The 20,357-nt window shown below is 37.9% G+C and overlaps 1 protein-coding gene across 2 annotated transcripts in view; it reads left to right on the forward strand.

Annotated features, from left to right (window-relative positions):
* LOC139702195 (receptor-type tyrosine-protein phosphatase gamma-like) overlaps positions 1 to 20,357 on the forward strand; it is a 146,434-nt gene that overhangs the window by 110,997 nt on the left and 15,080 nt on the right. For both annotated transcript variants that reach the window (XM_071602696.1, XM_071602697.1), the window contains one exon: positions 13,661 to 13,758. In XM_071602696.1, the coding sequence (XP_071458797.1) occupies positions 13,661 to 13,758 (98 nt within the window). The remainder of the gene's footprint in view (positions 1 to 13,660; positions 13,759 to 20,357) is intronic.

Here is a 20,357-nt window from a genome sequence, read left to right on the forward strand (position 1 = left end):
AGGACACTAAAAGGCTGAGGTATGTTTTCTTGGGAAAGAGAATAAAATAATGGATGAGGAACAGAGGGAGAAATAAGAGTGAAATATAAAAAAGGTGTGTCCCCTGAGCTGCTTCTGCAGCCTGTGTGTGTTGAGTGGGTGAATAACCAGACACCATCTTCTGCTTGGCTAGAGGTTGACCAGATTTCTGGAAGTAGCCAGTCTTGATTTGTGCCAAGGAGGCAGGAGATGGATGGGGCAGTGAGCTGCAGGTGTTCCTCCAAGCCACTTTTGAGGACCACTTTACATGGGAGACACATCTGCAGTTTATGGAAGGGCTTCACAGTCTGTAGTAATTGGCATTTGATGATTTCTAAGGAATTACCATTCTTTTTCTAAAGTGATATAATGGAATCATGGTTGTGTTCTTAAAAATAGATAGATAGATAGATAGATAGATAGATAGATAGATAGATAGATAGATTCATTCAGGAATGAAATGTAGATATACCCTGGTAAGTAATTGTGATCATGGATTTGAGTACTTACAGGTGCGTCCCCACTCTGACCCATTCCCAGAGTCTCATTATTTACAGAGGAACAAAGCAAAATGGACATTGAACATTTTCAGTAATCATTTATTGATAAGTTTCCAAAGCAAGTGTCCTAGTAACACAATCAGAGCACTTGTATTCTGCTTCTATTTTACAAATGGAAAAGATTTTTTCCTAACGTTCCTTGATACTTGTATCACTTTAAAGAACTTTTGTGAATTTGCACTCTGTCATTTTTATACATAAGATTTTTTTAATAAGACCATTATTGTGATTTAAATCATCATGTGCCACGGTGTGGTATGAGAGCAATAAAAGTTATTTTTCAAATGACTTTTATTTTTAAAAAATCTTTATCTGGGATTTTATTACCACATTTATATGTCTAAATGTTTAGAATGATATATGTGCAGTATCAGAAGTAATTTCTTGTCAACCAGGAGTGGTGTCACATGCCTGTAATGCCATCGGTTCAGGAGGCTTATACAGAAGGATAGTAAGTTCAAAGCTAGCCTCAGCAATTTAGCGAGGTGCTATGCAACTCAGTGAGACCCTGTCTTTAAATGGCACTCACAAAAAGGGCTGGGAGTGTGGCTCAGTGGTTAAGTGCCCTTGAGTTCAATCCCCATTACCAAAACAAAACAAAACAAATAATTTCTTTTCAGGCTTTAAGAGTGACCTTATAAATTTTTATTTTCATTTATTTTCTTGTTTAAAGATGTTGGAGTTCTTGGTAGAGGAAAGGAAGAAAGAACTCAGAATGCTTGAGTTATTTTATTTTCAGTTTCATTTCTTAAAAAGTTCTTCTTTATCTGATTTTGCTACAATGTGAGACACAGTTAATGATAATGTGGAAATGCATGAACTTTATTCTAGTAAACTCAAATTCAGGGAAACCAAAATAAAAAAATAGGAAGGTTTATGAAACGCCTGTAATCTCATTGGCTCAGGAGTCTGAGGCAGGAGGATTACAAATTCAAAGCTAGCCTCTGCAGAAGTGAGGTGCTAAGCAACTCAGTGAGACCCTGTCTCTAAATAAAATACAAAAAAGGGCTGGGGATGTGGCTCAGTGGTAGAGTACCCTGAGTTCAGTTCCTGGTACCAAACAAACAAAAGTAAGAAGAAAATAAGAAATTAAAATAATGATGAATCCAGGTGGAATAAGCCCATGTTGGAACTAAGATACTAGACAATAATAATTAAAAAAATGGAAAGTTAAAGATTGGAATTAAAAGCAAGGCTGTTGATTAAATCTATCTTTAAGACAAAATAATGTATATCATGTAATTGTTTATCCTTTTTTATTTTTAAACATAATTAGTTTTAGTTGAATAAGTGAATAAAGTGAAAGTCAGATTATTATCCCAAAAACAGAGAATGATTGAAGGATTCTAAATTAAATTACAGACAGGGATTTTCCAGGCTAGCTTAGTGTTTATGTGCAGCCTGTCCACTAATATTTGGTTTATACCAATTTATACCAACATAACCTTTAAGTGTCCAAAAGGGTTTCATTATTTTAGGACTACATCTAGAAAGAAACAGTCTATAAAACTAATTATGTAGAGTAAGCCAGGAACTTTTGCACAGTAAATGTTGACATCCCCTTTATTTCTGTCTAAAAGGAGGATTTTGTGGGAGAGTGTAGATGAAATGTGAACATCACCATGTGGTCTAGAGGAAAAGCGGCTCCTGGGGACAGCAGGAAGGCTATGCCTAATTTTAGTATAAAATGAGGTATAAAAACTATGAAGGAGTGAAGTCAATCTAGAAGATACACGACAAATGGCAAGTACCTACCAACCAGAGTGAGCCAGGTAAAGGACACTGATTTGTGCAGCAGGAAAACCTATTCCAGCCTAAAAAGGGATTTGTCATCATATGGGAGCCCCTGAAATTTATTAATGGAAAACACTACTTAATGTCATCATTTAGGGCATCATTTTTGACAATCCTTCTAAAAAGGTATCTTTTATTGTAGCTCCAGTACCAATTTTCTTTATTTTACTGTCACCAATTAAAATTCCAGTGGACTGAGAACTTTCCTAACCCTGTAATTCTGCCATAGTGCTTCGCCTGAGAGCTATCCTTAGAAAATGCTGTTTTAACAGGCTGCCAGCTCTACTATTGAACTTAAGGTAAATAAAATATTCCCAAGTTTTCACCACTATAGAACAATTCTTAGTGTATTTACTTGTCATTCATTAGTTGATTCTGATTGTTCTTTTAAATGGTAATTTTCTTGGGATATTCTTACCAGTTGAGAAAAATGAACAGATCACATCCCGTGTACCTGGCCATCTCAATTGCATTTTTCTTTCTCTACAGCTGAAACCAAAATTATTCATAAAAATTCTACAATTCTAACATAAGTAGGCTCAGGAGAGAGCAAATGCATCTATCAAATAAGTGATGTTAAGGATTATTAATGTAGAAGCCAATTGTTTTCAGTGTCACCATTAGAGCTTCAGTCGTAAAATGCAGTGGCAGATCTTACCTTTTACGTTTCACTTCTGCAAAAATGAAAAGATACTAAATGTGAAATTATGGATGTAAGAGTTATGGCAGTATCATATTGAAAAATCACATGAAGTTTTGTAATAAGAACTTACTCAGTAACATGTCCAATTCTCTGACTCTGAATAACTGATGTTATAATGCTTATTATAGATTATCACCAGCAGCAACAGTAGTAATAATGGATCAAAAATTTAGGGTCTCTTTTATGTATAGAGCAAGAGCTTTCAAATTAATGCATAAATCTGAGGCTCGTCTTTTTCCACATTCACATTGCACCTCCAGTGTCTCCAGTTCTGATGGAGTGAACTGGAAACCAAAGAACATGACAGTGTAGGCCAGTGCCTGACCTTTCTGTAGCTGTGCCATCCTGGGACCATTCCTCTCCCCTCTGTGCTTTTTCTACTTGCTGTGACCCCACCACTCTCTCCCTCTGCTCCCAACCTCTCCACCACAGCATTTCAGGACTGACATACCCAAAAGGTGCCCTGTTCTTGGGTTGTTCAGCTCCTTCACCATCCTGGTCCTGTGTCCTCATTCTGTCCTAAGGCCCTTGGTTTATTTATTTACATACAAAATAATAGGGACAAAAGGAGTCCTCATGGACTTCAAAACTATCTTCCAAGAGAAGCTCCAGTCTTCCCTACTCTGATTCAGATGGAAGCCCTGCCAGTTTCCAGGGCAGTGTGGCCTGGGCCTGAAGCACACGTGAACTCTGTGTCTGCTGTAAGGAGCCCAGATCCCACCCTGACCATGTCAACTGAGCAATGCCTGCTTGGGGCCTCACTGGACCCCAGGACTATACCTTCCTGTCCTATGCTGATCTTCCTGTACCTAGGCTCCTGTGCTGTCCATTTTGAAACATCACCTTGAGCCATACTGCTGCTGTCTTTGAATACAAACCCCTAGAGCTAGAGTGGGGAACAGGATTGGAGAGGAGTAAGGCCAGAAGGGCAGTGTTCTAGAAATCCTTTCCCTACAGAGAGGTTGGGGCAGGCAGAGAAGCTTGGGAGCTGGCTGTGCTCATGAAGTTGGATTTTATTCTGTAGCAGCAGGAGGCCATTGAGGATGTTAAAGGAGGGAAGTGATCTGACTTTTAAACCACTTTTAAAGAGGTTGTTTCTGTGTGGTTACATGGTTTATCTTCTGTCTTATTCTTGTGGGGATTGTGGTGACTGCAAGGTACACTCCTGTCTTGTTGAGCCCTTCTAAATTGTTTTTGACATTCAGAAGGAGGCCCTGGTATAAAATAGAGGCAAACCACTGGATTTAAAACAGCCTCACAGCTCACTAGCTGTGTGACCTTGGGCAACTTACTTGACTTTTCTATGCCTTAGCCTCGTTTGATAAAATAGAGACAATTGGACCCATTACACAGAATGATGATTTAAAAAAAATGTAGTTGCAGATGGACAGAATACCTTTATTTTATTTATTTATTTTATGTGGAGCTGAGGATTGAACCCAGTGCCTCATGCATGCTAGGCAAGCATTCTGCCACTGAGTTACAGCCCTAGCCCTAGGATGGTGATTTTTAAAGCTAATGAGATGATACTTCAAACAGCACCTGGGAAGTAGAATTTTACTCAAAAGATGTTAGATTTTATTGTGTTTTTGATGGAAAAACAGTTGGTATTTGTGCTTTGCTTTTAAAAATATATTTTTAAATGTACCACTGTGAGCTTTTAAAGGACCTTGACTTCTCTGCAGCTTTTGTTAACACACACACACACACACACACACACACACACACACACACACACAAATACTCTATAGAAATTTGAAAATGAAAAGAAGGGGTACAAATCATGTATCAGGGTTTGAAATTGTAATGTCTAATTTCTCTCTCTTCCCATGAAATAGAGGACTTCTCTGTACAATAGAGCACATTCTTGAATGTCTTTTACTTCTGCTTTGATTGTGTTTCATCTTTGTTCTTATATTCTAGTTCTTTCTGTGCTTTTCTTTTGTTGTTCTGGTGCTTGGTAGAGGTGAATGTCCCCTATGCACATTTCCTCCTCGGCAGAGGATTGCCTGTGCCAATTACTGCAGAGGAGATGGAATGTAGTATTGGCCTGATGATGTTGAATTTTCTAGACCTGAGCTTTCAAATGGTCAAGTCCCTTGTGGGGACAACTGCTGAGAATAACCTCCTTGCCTATTGTGCAAACATCTGTAAATGTACTCCCATAGGTGGTTCCCACCCAGCCACAAACCATGGAAATCAAATGCAAGGTTACCAATTTCACATTTTCAAGCCTCGAGAAAGGAGGATTTTTAGTCCTTTGCCTGCTGTTTTGGATTCCTTGTCTTGGAAATTTAGTTCTTTGCCTACTCTGGGGGCAATCCCCAGGTGACCTTAAGAGATGAAGGTCATGGGCAGAGAATGCTGATTTCCCCTGTTGTTCCTCCCTGCATTTCAGTCCCATGAGGGCTTGGGTACCCAATACACACCAGAGACACAGATTGTTGGTGCAGGATGCTTGCCCTCCCTCTGACTCCACTAGAAGCTACTAAAGTCACATGGTAGAGCTCTGGAGGTAGTCAGTTCAGCCTCTCCCTGGCCTCAAGTACACTTTTTGATTTTGTCAAGACACATGTGTCTTTGAGTAATACTTTATTCAGATCTCAGGAAATAATTTTAAATATGTCTAAAAGAAAATAAAAATGAGATTGGTGAGTTTTGTTTATAAACTTTAAACTTAGGTGTCTTCCTTCTTTCATTCCACCCCCCCCAAATTTTTAAAACAAATAAAATTTGAAGAAAAATTTAAGAAAATATCTTGAATCATCAGCCAAGAATCTCTAATGCCCATTGGAAAAGTATAATTTTTTGTCATTGGGAAAGTATAATTTAATAGTCACACAAAAATAGACACATTTAAAATGACATTTTGTGAACATATTTAATACCTGAGCAACATTATTTACCCAACTTGAACCTTGACAGAAGAATCTTAGTTATAACAATTTTAGCTTACTAGAAATATTATGTTTGATATTTACTGTGTTTAACTCTCAATGCTGTTTTATATTCTGCATCATTCAGTCTCCAATGTTGGTGCAATCCTGCACCAACATTCTGTGTCTATGGTGTGTACTGGGTACTCAGGTGCCCAAGCCCTCATGGGACTGAAATGGGACTTAAATACCAATATAGTGAATTATACCGTAGTGCAACCTATTATATCACTGTGTAAAGTGTGAGAAATCATTCAAAATGGCAGTCCAGTTGGGAAAAATCTTATCTTTTTCAGGTAATTTCACACTAAAGGTACATTGGAAAATGCCTTGAGAAGGGGACTGGCATGGGTCACACTGATGATGAGGCCCTTGTGCCCTCATTACTTTTTTCTTAATTAATTAATTAATTTATTTTACAGTAGAATACATTTTGACACATAGTACAGAAATGGAGCACAGCTTCTCATTCCTCTGGCTGTGCATGTTTCAGGGTCTCTCCCAGTAGTGTAATCGTACATGTGTATAGGGTAATAATGTCTGTCTCTTTCTGCCATCCTTTCCATCCCCACAACCCCACCCCTCCACTCACTCCCCTCTACACAAACCAAAGTTCCTTCATTCTTCCCTACCTCACCCCATTATGGGTCAGCATTGGCTTATCAGAAAAAAACATTTGGCTTTTGGTTTTCTGGGATTGTTTTATTTCACTTAGCATGATATTCTCTAGCTCCATCCATTCACCTGAAAATGCCATAGTTTCATGTTTTTTTAAGGATGAATATTATTCCATTGTGTATATGTACCACATTTTCTTTATCCCTTCATCTTTTGAAGGGCATCTAGGTTAGTTCCATAGTTTAGGTACTGTAAATTGAGCTGCTATAAACATTGATGTGGCTGTGTCACTGTAATATTCTAATTTTAAATTCTGGGTAGGATGTTTGGTGAGATAGCTGGGTCAAATGGTGGGTGATAGCTGGATCACATGGTCCATGCAAGTGTTATGTTTTTTCCTATCCTGTCACCTTCAGTCTTTGGATGTCTTTTCCTATGAGATGAATCCATAGAAGGCAGCATATTGTTGGGTCTTTTTTTTTTCTTTATCTTTTTATTGTTGGTTGTTCAAAACATTACATAGTTCTTGATATGTTGGGTCTTTTTTAAAATCCAAACTGCCATTCCAACTTTTCTAAGGAATCTCCATACTGCTTTCTCTAGTGGCTGCACCACCTTGCAGTCCCACCAACAATGTAGGAGTGTACTTTTTTCTCCACATCCTCATCAACATTTATTATTGCTTGTATTCTTGATAATTGCCATTATGACTGAAGTGAAATGAAATCTTAGAGTAGTTTTGATTTGCATTTCTCTAATTGCTAGAGATGTTGAACATTTTTTCATTTGTTTTCTTCTTCTGTAAAGTGTCTGTTCAGTTCCTTAGCCCATTTATTGATTAGGTTATTTGGGTTTTTTTGGTGTTAAGTTTTTTGAGTTCTTTATATATTCTGGATATTAGTGCTGTGTTGGAGGTATGTGTGGTAAAGATTTTATCCCTTTCTTAGGCTCTCTCATCACATTATTGATTGTTTCCTTTGCTGAGAATAAGCTCTTTACTTTGAATCCATCCCATTTATTGATTCTTGATTTACTTCTTGTGCTTTAGAAGTTTTTTTCAGGAAGTCAGGTCCTAAGCCAACATGATGAAGATTTGGGCCTACTTTTTCTTCTATTAAGCACAGGGTCTCTGTTCTAGTGTCTAAGTCTTTGATCCACTTTGACTGATTTTTGTGCAGGGTGAGAGATAGAGGTTCAATTTCATTTTGCTACCTGTGGATTTCCATTTTTCCCAGCACCATTTGTTGAATAGGCTATCTTTTCTCCAATGTATATTTTTGGCACCTTTGTCTAGTATGAGATAAACATTTATGTGGGTTTGTCTTAGTGACTTCTATTTTGTACCATTGGTCTACATGTCTTTTTTGGTACCAATACCATGCCGTTTTTGTTACTATTGCTGTGTAATATAGTTTAAGGCCTGGTATTGTGATGCCTCCTGTTTCATTCTTCTTGCTGAGGACTGCCTTGCCTATTCTGGGTCTCTGATTCTTCCAAATGAATTTCATGATCACTTTTTCTAGTTCTATGAAGAATTCCACTGACATTTTTAATAGGAATTGCATTAAATCTGTATAACAGTTTTGGTAGTATGGCCATTTTGACTATATTTATTCTGCCTATCCAAGAGCAAGGTAGATCTTTCCATCTTCTGAGGTCTTCTTCAATTTCTTTCTTTAATGTTCTGTGGTCTTCATTGCAGAGGTCTTTTACCTCATTTGTTAGATTGATTCCCAAGTATTTTTTTAGGCTGTTGTGAATGGGATGGTTATTCTAATTTCTCTTTCAATGGATTCATTGCTTATGTACAGAAATACATTTTATTTATAGATACTGATTTTATATCCTGCTACTTTGCTGAATTCATGTATTGGTTCTAGAAGTTTTCTGGTGGAATTTGTTGGCTCTTTTAAATATAGAGTTATGTCATCCACAAATAGTGATAGTTTGAGTTCTTCTCTTCCTGCGTATATTCCTTTAATTTCTTTCATCTGTCTGATTGCACTAGCTAGAGTTTCAGGGACTATGTTGAATAGAAGTGGTGAAAGAGGACATCCCTTCTTATTCCACTTTTTAGAGGGAATGCTTTCCATTTTTCTCCAATTAGAATGATGTTGGCCTTGGGCTTAGCATAGATAGCTTTTACAATGTTGTAGTATGTTCCTACTATCCCTGGTTTTTCTAGTGTTTTGAACATGAAGAGGTGCTGTATTTTGTCAAATGCTTTCTCAGTATCTATTGAGATAATCATATGATTCTTGTCTTTAAGTCTTTTGATGTGATGAATTACATTTATTGATTTTCATATGTTGAATGAACCTTGCATCCCTGGGATGAAACCCAGTTAATCATGGTGCACTATCTTTTTGCTATGGTTTTTTATGCGATTTGCCAGAACTTTATTGAGAATTTTTGTATCTATGTTCTTCAGGACTATTGGGCTAAAGTTTTCTTTCTTTAATGTGTTTTTGTCTGGTTTTGGAATCAAGGTGATACTAGCCTCATAGAATGAGTTTGAGAGGGTCCCTCCTTTTCTATTTCATGAATAATTTGAGGGGTGTTGGTATTAATTCTTCTTTGAAGGTCTTGTAGAACTTGGCCGAGAATCTACCTGGTCCCAGGCTTTTCTTGGTTGGTAAGTTTTTTAAAAAAATATTTTTAGTTGTAGATGAACACAATAGTTTTATTTTGTGTATTTAGTTTTTTTTATGTGGTTCTGGGGATGGAACCCATGCCTTGCGCATGCTAGGCAAGGACTCTACCACTGAGCCACAATCTCAGCCTGGTTAGGAAGCTTTTGATGGCATCTTCTATTTCCTTGCTTGCAATTGATCTGTTTTAATTGTGTATCCTCCTGATTGAGTTTGGGCAGATCATATGCCTCTAGAAATTTGTCCATGTCTTTGGGATTTTCTATTTTACTGGAGTATAAATTTTCAAAACAGTTTTCAATCTTCTGTATTTCACTAATGTCTGTCATAATATTTCCTTTTTCATCATGAATTTTGGGTTTTCCCTCTTCTTTTCGTTAGGGTGGCTAAGGGTTTATCAACTTCATTTATTTTTTTCAAATAACTAGTTTTTTGTTTTGTCAATTTTTTTCAATTGTTTCTTTTGTTTCAGTTTCATTGATTTCAGTCCTGATTTTAATTATTTCCTGTTTTTGACTACTTTCAGTGATGATTTGTTCTTCTTTTTCTAGGGCTTTGAGATGTAATGTCAGGTCATTTACTTGTTGACTTTTTATTCTTTTAATGAATGAGCTCAATGTAATGAACTTTACTCTTAACACAGCCTTCAAAGTGTCCCAGAGATTTTGATAGGTTATATTGGAGTTGTTCTTTCCTGAAGTAATCTTTTACTACCTGTATTTTATGTCTTTGTTGCAGTGATTAATTATTGCCTATAATTGCTGTCTTATATTATTCTGTGCTTCTCAGATCATTTTGATTCTGTATATTTTGAACTTCTTTTCTGACATTTCATCTACTGTGCTGTCAATAGATTCTATTATTGTAGCATCTTGGTTTGTTTGGGGCATTTTCTTGCCCTGTTTGTTTCATGTTGTTCATGTGTCTTTCTCTCTGGCAGTGCGGATCTCAGGTATTACAGTTTGTGCTCTATAATCTTGTATAATCCTGCAGGTTATTAATACCTCACCTCTGGTGTAAACAGGCCTGCAAGGACCTTGGTGATGGTCTTCCTGGTCCTGGATATTGTCTCTAGATGGAAGCTAGCTGGAAGAGCCATGCATTGGTAGATGAAGGGGGCCACAGCTCAGTCTGTATCATCCTCTGTGCTTTGCCCAGGGTCGGTCTGCTCCCTTCCCGCAGTTTACCTGTTGAGCTGCCATGTGACAAGAGAGAAGGTTACACATAAATTGTTGACTGATTTGGTGTCACAGAAGTAAAGGAGGGCAGAGACAAAGGAGAGAAGGCAGAACTGAACCAAGAGGAAAGGTGATACCCTCTACTTACACTTTTTTCTTTCTTTCTGGGATCAACTTAGGATAGATTTGTGTTCAGTTTTGTTTTAAATTTTGCACCAAATTGTTTTAATTCTTCTGGATCCCTAACCCTAAATTAGCCTTGGAAAAAACCTGATCTCATTTATTTTTTTTCCTATCCCAATCTTCTTTTCTAGTCCAGGTCAATAGGAAAGAAATCATGAAGACTGAGATATATGTTATCAGCCATCTGAGCCATTAATGCTTGTAAGACCCTTTATTTCACACAAAATGCAAAGTTACTCATATAAACCCCAAGCAGCCTTAACTGATCCTCAGCTCAGTGGTGAGGTGGCCTGGCCACTTACTGGATGACATTTTACAGTGTATTTCCTTCTAAATCAGAGAGAAATGGGATTCATTTTGATTCACAGAATAGGTAGACAGGTTTGGACTAGTCAATAGATTCAAAACAACAAATTCTTTGTGTTTCACAATGACAACTCCATAGCAGACCAGGTGACACTGTGGTTAGAAGGTAGATGCCCTTGATGCTGTAGAGCAGGAGAGATTTGAAAACACACCCAGAACAAATAAATCAGAGGCTCATAGAACAGCAGGATCTTTTTAAAGCTTCACTAATTTACTTCTGTGGTCACAAGTAAGAACCAGTGCTTCCAATAGAGAACAGTGACTGGGCAGCTAGGATTGAACTCTGGCCACCCAAGCAATCAACTGAGCTAGTTTCCAAGCAAAGCCTTGGGCAGGGAGACTTAGAAGAGAGATCTGCTTAGTGATTGCCTGCAGCTGTTCAATGTCATTGCGCCCCGACAATGCTCTGAGGAGAGGGTGATAGTCACACTCATTCAGAAGAAACCATTGCACAAGATGCCCTCCTTTCCATGAACTGAAAAGGAATAAAGGGGCTGCATTTTTCAAGCATCTGCAGATAATCTTAATGTTATTCAATACTTAGCATATGATGAATATAACATTAAATAAAGATGATTTGTATACATGCATACAGACTCATTCATTCATTCATTCATTCATTTGTGGAGCTTCTGCTTGTGCCAAGTGTTCCAGAAGGACACCAGGGAGTAGAAGAAAGCCAAGGGTGCCCTATTTCCCTCCCAAGAAAAGATAAGGAAAGCAGCACTTTGGAAGCACAGAGCAGGGTCCCTAGCATAGAAGGTGTTTGGTACAAAAGGATGTTTCCCGTTGGAAAAAGAGAAGAAAGGTGGATTTTTTTCCCTGCAATGACATGCTGTCCATGATAAAAGACCATGTGACTCTTTCACTATAGACACAGCCATCAGAGCTGTTTCTGATAAAGGTGGCACAGGCCTGTGTACCTAATGAAGGCCACCTCTTTGCTTCAGGGGTCACATTGGGAAGACTGTGTCTGCACAAAGATGGACTCAGGGCATTTTTTTTCCTCATGAATAAGTAACAACCTATTAAGTATACAGTGAACGTAGCTCTGTGCAAGCTGAAAATGTGATGATTGATGGAATCCGATGTTTACTTGTCCCCTCTGTAACCTTAAATTAAAGTCACTGAAATCTTCAGCCTAGACTTCGGGAGAATGGCACGCACATACCAAGGGAATGGGCTGAGATGGATGATGTGGCTTCACAGGAGGCGGCGTGCATTGTCCCATACCCAAAGGGATTAGGTACAGAGACATCAGGAAACTGAGCAAGCCATTGAGGGAGAATAGGAGTGTACTCAGAAGTAGCAGAAGGGAATACTCAGAGGGCATGTTCTGCAGGATGGGGAAGGAGGCCTGGGCAGGGGGGAGAGGGAAGAGGAATTGAACAAGAACCAATTGCTAGTTGCTCCAGAGGAATGTGAGGGTGATTAAAGGGGCCTTGGGGTTTGCCATTATTGCTCAGAGTTCAGACCTCAGCACAGGAATGATCATTAATAAATACCTTAAATCCACCTTGCTGTCCTTCTGTTTCTTTGCCATTCATAAAATGCTCACATGTGTATTAATTCTGCAGTTGTTTCACATAGCCTTGAGAAGACACTGAGGCTCACAGTGGCTCAGTAACCTTCCCCAAATCACGTAGCAAGGTAAAAGGAAGAAGCAATCTCAAATTCAAATATTTGAGTTCCAGATCCAGTAATCTGTAATGTCAAGATCCTGCAGTACATGGGGGTCCTGGCTCTGAATGTGCCTGATTATTTGTAAAATTCTCCATACATCATGTGACTCTCTGAGCCTTCGAATTTGAATTTCCTCACATTTCTACTTGTTGTCACAAGATTTATACTGTTACATTTATAGCCTCAAGTATGCGTGGGCATCAAATAGAATTTGGGCTTTTTAAAAAAAATCTGGATTAAAAGAAATTTTAAACTACAGCTTTGTGCACCAGATGATATCAGTAGTCCTGGAATTTTGTAACCCACAAACTCCCCCATAAATACCACCTCTTTTTTTCCTGAAACCATAGGGAAGAGTTTTCAATGCTCTGCCAAGAGTTAAGAAATTAGCTGGCCATGTTCTGCCAGGAATCTTTGTGTTCAGTGACAAGTACAACTGCTTAAAACTCTTAACTTCTCTCTCACTTTAGAAAGTCAGGCAGAAAATAATGGATTAATTTGACAGATGACACCAAGTAAGAAAAATATTAGAAACAAGAAAAGGCCATTTTTCCTATACAGGCTCATTTCTTTCTCTTTACCACTTCCCTGGGGTATCTGCCAATTGTTGGCAGAAAGAGTAATGTTATCCATTTTTTAAAAAATTTCACTCTTGAGTATTATGGAGATAAATAGCTGAATGATGAAAAAATAACTTACTTTCATGGTAGTAGTTTAAGAGGGGTTAAAAGAGCTTCAGTGCAGATAACATTTGATGACATGAGAAACTTGTATCATGAATGAAGGAGTTGATATTTCTATAGGTGCAGTTTGAGAAAGATCACCTTTTTGCAGCTACACTAGAGAGCTAGGTCCATCTATAAAAATGAGAGATCCATTTGAGTATTGATATATTTATTTGCAAGTCCAGAAATTCTGCAGTTGAATACCTAACAAAGAAAAATAAAATCTCTCTTCCATTTTGCTTCAGGGCCAATGCAGGAGACCATCTATGACTTCTGGAGGATGGTGTGGCATGAAAACACAGCGAGCATAATCATGGTGACCAACCTTGTTGAAGTGAGAAGGGTAAGCTGGTGTCCACTACACATGGCCCTTTTGTTCCTTGCTTAGTTGGTAATAGAAAGTAAGGAATGAGCCAAGCTCTTGAAGTATTATGTATACTCTGAAAAATATTAAGTGCTCCACCTCCTCCTATTGCTTGCTGCACTTGCTTATAAATTATCAGTAAACAGCTCAAATTGCTTTCATTTGTTGTGATAGCAACAGACAAGAAAAGCACTCAAGATTTAAAAAGATTTAAAAGCCATTGTTATCTGGCTATATTGAACACACAAAAAATACCTCTAAGCATGCATGCTGGTTGTTGGTTGTCAAAACTCCATGGGTTTTTGCATCAGACATGACTGCATTCCTTAACTCAGGAAAATTGGCTCTAAAAACAGCATGGAATCCAGATTTGCTCTTTAGATTAGAACTTCAGCATCTTTTCTTGCATAGATTTGACTTTCCTATGCCTGAGTTTCCTAACCTGTAAAATGGAAATTGTAATCCACCCCAAAGGTCTTGTTTTAATTTCTCTTTAGAAATACTTTCTGAGTGCTATTTTTGTGTAGCCAGGAAACTCTTAAGTGGCTGTAATCTCAGCAGTGATTTGCAACTGGATTATTTGCAAAGTGAAATTTAAAAATACAAATTATTACCTACCACCTTCATAGAGAAGGCAGTATAGCATGATTTACACTTTACAAATGCAGCCTACAAGTTAGCCTAGAGTTGATTTTTTTTTTCAGTGCTGAAGATTGAACTCAGGTCTCTTACATGCTAGGCAAGTGTTCTACCACTGAGTTGAAATACTAAGCAAAACACAGAGAGGTATTACGCCTTTTAAGATTCTCAGAAAGCATCGGAGGCAGAAACCAGGAAGAAGAGAGACATTGAAATTCTCCTATAACAAGATAATCAGTAAGTGGGAAATCAGACTAAATAGCCTGAACTTTACTAAAAACATCTAGAAGTTCTAGATAAAAATACAAGTATGTATGTTCATACACTTGTCTAAACTCATGTATAGTATTTCAGTAGATATATGGAAAATGTGTGGCTGAACATTCAAGAGAATAAAGAAAACTACCAGGTCCCAGAAGTACAGTGAGGACTAGTGATCAGAGGGAGAATGGACATTGCAGCTTCCCTTGGGAGGCTGATAGGGATGCTGTGTGTTCACCTGGTGAGAGGTGGGTAGCCACAGTGTGCCTGATTTTGGATCTTGAGTTTTAAAGCCCACCAAGGGTAGAAAATATCATCTTGGACCTGTTTAATGCTAACTTAACACTAAAACCCATAAAATGTGGAAACTCAGATAAAGAGCAGACTAGGCCAATAGGAAGGTAGGATGGGGAAGGAAGAGAACACCATCCATCTCAGGAAATGACAGGGAAGTGAATCCTGAGTTTTCATTTAGGATCCTGATGAATAAGCGCTTTCTCTAACTCTTGGATCAAACTAAAACAACTGACACAAATCAGAAAATACTTAGAGCTGCAGACCCTGAACTATTTACAGTCAGCCCTCACGTACAATTCCAAAACCATGGACTCAACCCACTGTGGATTGAAAATACTTGGAGAAAATTGAATCTCTACTGAACAGGTGCAGATTTTTTTCTTGTCTTTATTCCCTAAATAGTATATCAGCTATTCATACAACATTTACATTGTATGAGTTATTGTAAGTCATCTAGAGATGAATTGAAGTATATGGGAGGGAGGTTGAGCCTAAGTTATATGCAAATACTGTGACTTTTTATATAAGGGACTTGAACATCTGTGGATTTTCATATCTTCAGGGAGTCTTGAAACAAATATTCCATAGATACTGAGACATGAGGGTATTAATCTTGTAGGATGCAATTTAAATAGTACCTAAAAGTCCTTAAATGTTGTTATTAGAAAAGAAGAAATATCAAACATTTAATTTAAGAAGATAGAAAATCAGAATAAAACAAAAAAAGAAAATAATTAATTTAAGAGCATAAACTTAGGAAATAATAAGCAAAGAAGCAAAAATAAGTATCACCAAAATACAAATGTGGTTTGTGAAAAAGCTAATGAAATAGACAAACCTCTGCTAATAGATCAGACATAAAAGGAAGACACCCACATATAGCCAACCCAAGAATTAGACTAGTGCTTTGTATCAGGATAATATGAATAACAAATTTAATAAGTATTTTTCTAAAAAAATATGATTTTCCAAGTTGTAACTAAACAATAATTATTTTAAAATTGCAGTACAATTTAAAAGTAACCAAGAGAAATGTACCATACCCAAATGTATTTATAGGTCCTAAATATTCAAGAAATAGTACACTCAAATTTTATAAATCATATAATATGTGAAATTACATAAATTTTGTAAATATATAAAATATAAGCACATTTTATAAATGTTATAAAAATTATTCTAAGGGAATGGAAGAAGAAATATTGCTTCCCTGCTGTATTTTATGAGACTAGGACAACTTTGAAATCAATACCAGACAAGGACTACAGGATAAGGGAAAATTATAGGTGTCACAAATTGATAGGAAGAGCTAAATGGACCAATATGTCAAAACAGAGAACCTAGGTGTCAAAGTAGAGGCCTACAAAGCAGGCCTAAGTAGAAAGATATATAATTAGTAGGGAAAGCTAAGCTTTTAAATCAAGTCAGCTAAGACTTTTGGTTACCCATGTGGACCAAAAATAAGTCCCTCCTTCATAAAATGCCCCCAATGAATAGCAAATAAAGATCAAAATATAGGAAACAAAGCTTTAAAACCTGTAGGGAAAAATGCAGAAGAAATTGTTTGAAATCTTTGGTTTCTTTCTTTCTTTTCTTTTTTTTCCCCAAGTACATTTCATAGAAACCAAAAGCACAATACATTAAGAAAAGGATTGGAAATTTTGACTCTATTAACAGGTAATATTTTCTGTACAAGAAAAGCTATACTAAGTAAAGTGACAAGAGGGGAGATACAATTATATAAATCATAAAAACATAGTAACCAATATTTTAAGTTCCAAAAGGATAAAACTGTTTCTTTTCTTTCGATTTTGTCTCTGCTAGGAGCCTGGTTGGGAGCTGGCTCACAGCATGGTGCAGCAGGTGCTAGCTGTGTAACAAGCCTAGAAGAGGTCCCTCCTACCACTTCTAGGAAGTGGGGGTATGATGGTACCTGAGAATCTGCCAGCTCAGGTTGCCATAACAAAGTACTACAGGCTGGAAGGCTTAAACCACAGGAGTTTTTTCCCTTGCATTTATGGAAACTGGAAGTCCAGATAAGTTCAGAGGCATGAATGGGTGTCTGGGGAAGGCTACCTTCCTGACTATGGCTCATGTAGCTGCCTTCTCTCTGTGACTTTATATGTGGCCTGAGGGAAAGAGGAGCTCTTTGGGGCCTTTTCTTATAATGACACTGGGGTTATTGGATCAGGGTACCACCTTTATGACCTCATTTAATTTGAGTTACTTCTGTATTGGCCCCTTCTCCAGATAAAGCCCCACTGGGGATTAAGTTTTCAACATTTGACTTTGGGGGTATTCAAATCTTCAGTCCCTAACAACCTGCTTCATGAGGTTCTTGTAAACATTAAATGAGCTTGTACATGTCAGGTGTTTGAAAAAGTTCCTGCACGTTATCAGGACTTAGTAAATGCAGGCATTAGCTTAATCTTTACATTTCCACCAACAAACCTAAGACCTGCAGGAATTACCCCTCTCCCCAGCACAAAAATCTACCTTCTTTTGCTAGGACATCAATAAATGGCTATTGGGATCAAAACATATCAATGCCAGCAAAAGGCAAGCTCCTTTGAAGGAAGAGACAGCCTTACTCAAAGACTGAATGCCCTGGCATTCAGCAAATGGCCACTGTGAATCCATGAGAATACTTTTGACATAGTAATTACCATGTGCTAGTTTAACTATTAATATAGCCAAGCAAATTATTTTCTCCATCTTCTCATATTCCTTCTGCAAAAATGTGCATTCAATGCTGAATCCTTCATTCATTTTATATCTGTTGACTGCCCACATCTGATGGGAGAAGGACTATAGTAAAAAGTAATAATAACAATACTAAAGCACACTGTCTTTGGACAGGACACATTTCACAAGAAGCCAGGTTTCATTTCAAATAAACTGGCCTTGAAAAAATCAAAACTAAAAAGGCTATGGAGTGGAGGCCCCATTCCTTCACTCAGGTACATAGACCTGCCCCACCCAGGGCAGTCATGGTTGATTTTTATAGTGGTGGTAGCTATTCCTTCTGGCAAATCACCATGGAAACTCCAGCCAACAAGGTGTAGCTGAAAGAGGGAAGGTGGTAAGTAGGTTTCTGGTTTACTTAAGAATCTATGTTCACATCTTTAAATTACTCAACAATTTTAGGTCTGGTAAGCTTATGAAAAAAGAAAAAGAAAAAATCTTCCAGATTCTTACCAAGTTGGTGAGGATGTAGGTAAGCTCTGAAGAGGCGTCACCTCAATGCCTTCAGCTCCTTGGATGGATTTGTCTTCAATTAGTAATGACATTAATGGTGTCTCTCCTTGAAATGTCTGGCATGATTTGGGGGTTTTGACAAGAGGTCATACTCCTTTCAGGAAAAGAGACTCACCTTATTCCATGCTGTTTCCCATTGTTAATCCGGCACGTTTGTTTAGGAACATTGTCTCTATTTTCCATGCATAAAAACAACAACAAACCATCCAAGAAATCAAAATGACATGGTTTTTAAGGGCAACAGCTACCTACTTAACATGTGTTCTGCACATGGTGCGTCCTTCATGAATTAAGCATGAGCCAGGCAGATGTGTGTTTGTTTACACAGACTTGCTGCTGACTCATTAAGTCAGAGCTGGGGACCTGCTTCCCCCCATTCTTGCCCTGAAGCACTCTGCATTAGGTGGCTTTAATTGCTGGTGTTCAAGCCACTGGGAGGCCTTCCCTGTCACAGCACCTGGTACAAGAGACAAAGATGCTACACTCCCCTTCAGTGGGGTCCCCAGTACATCTGCCAGGACTTATCATTATCTAAAACATCCTTGTCACCACCGGGTATCCCCTTTCAGCCTCTGTGTTCTGGGAAAGGACCCTTGTCAGTTTTCCTGGCACCTGCCAACAGCTGCACACCTGGCATATGAATGGCACTGGAATGTGCTGTGATTGTTTCCCTCTTTAATGAACCCACCTGAGGGGCATTTCACTTTTTTCCAGTAGCCTGGTTCCCAGGCATTCCCACTTACTCTGCTTGTGTGGAGATCCAAAAACTCTGCCATCACAATGAACTAATCCATCTGCCAGACGTCTCATAACCAAATCTGCAGGACTCTCAAAGGAGATTTTTGCACTGGTAATTTAAGCTAATGGTTTCTAAACATCTTTAGTCAGTTTTATGAAGACCTCATTAGAATGTAACTGTTTATTAAAATGCAAATGAGATCTCACAGTCATTTAGGAAAATTATTGTTGAGTCACCATGAATAGTTCTGATAAAAGATGATAAAATATTTTGTGGCTTAGAGAATTAGGGACCAGAAATGTTAACCTCTGTCACAGTTGAGGAGGGAGTGGGTGCTTTAAAGAATATCATCTGCCCAAGGAAGCTAACCTAAAATTGCTTTAACAGTATTTCTCACTAAAAGAATAACAAAAGAAAAAAGCTAGACATAAACACTACACATGAAAGTCATCTTTCTAAATCACACACAGGGAAGGTATACTGAGATTCCAGGTGCCCCTATTACATGCAACAAAGAACATCTGCTTTTCTGCAGTGGCCTCCAAATCTAGAACCAATGAGAGATGCAAGACAGAGCAAGGTTGCCCTTTTATAAAATGTGGAAATATTACTTAACAATGATAAATATTTAGGTCATGCCTCCCAGTACAAAAATGCATTAATACTTTTTACTACAAAATATCTCCATTTATTCCAAGACATCACACTTATCTATGAGAGGGAAGGGCCTAATTGTTTCTGTAGACATTGTTGAAATTCTCCTTTCTTGAACTCCCACTAGTCCCTTTCATAGAAGTTTTTAAATGAGCTGGATATTTAAGATTGATACTTTGTAACTTGAGTAATTATAGTAAGACTTGATTAATTTATGTTCATGCAGCCCTCTTCTTTGTGTCTATCTACTGTACCCATTTCAACTACCATAAGAATGAAGCTGGTTGCGCCTTTCCTCCCTCCTGTGCCTCACACTTGAATTTTCCCTGCTCAGTGGCCATCTCTAGTTGTATGTTTCACGAATGGCACAAACAAAGCACCTCAGAAATGGAACTTGTCATTCCTTCCTAGACTCCTACTCCCCACTACCTCTTATTATCATCCATGATGGAAAATGAATTTTATTTTGTACTCAACACAATACACTGCCAAGCCTTGTAAATACCATCTGAATGTGCATCTACCTCCTGCTTTCAGGGCTCCTTCTTGGTACTCAATTTTACTCAGTCTTTTACATCAGCAGCAACATACTTAATGGTGACCCAAGCTTCATACTATCTACTGTCCATTCTATACGTCATTAGTAAGTTCAGTTTCATAAAAATTGGCTTTTGATTTGCCATGCATCTGCTCAGAATCCCTCAGTTATTCTTGTTGAATTCAGAATACA

Source organism: Marmota flaviventris, chromosome 16 (assembly GCF_047511675.1).
Source record: "Marmota flaviventris isolate mMarFla1 chromosome 16, mMarFla1.hap1, whole genome shotgun sequence".
In the NCBI taxonomy this organism is placed as follows: Eukaryota; Metazoa; Chordata; class Mammalia; order Rodentia; family Sciuridae; genus Marmota; species Marmota flaviventris.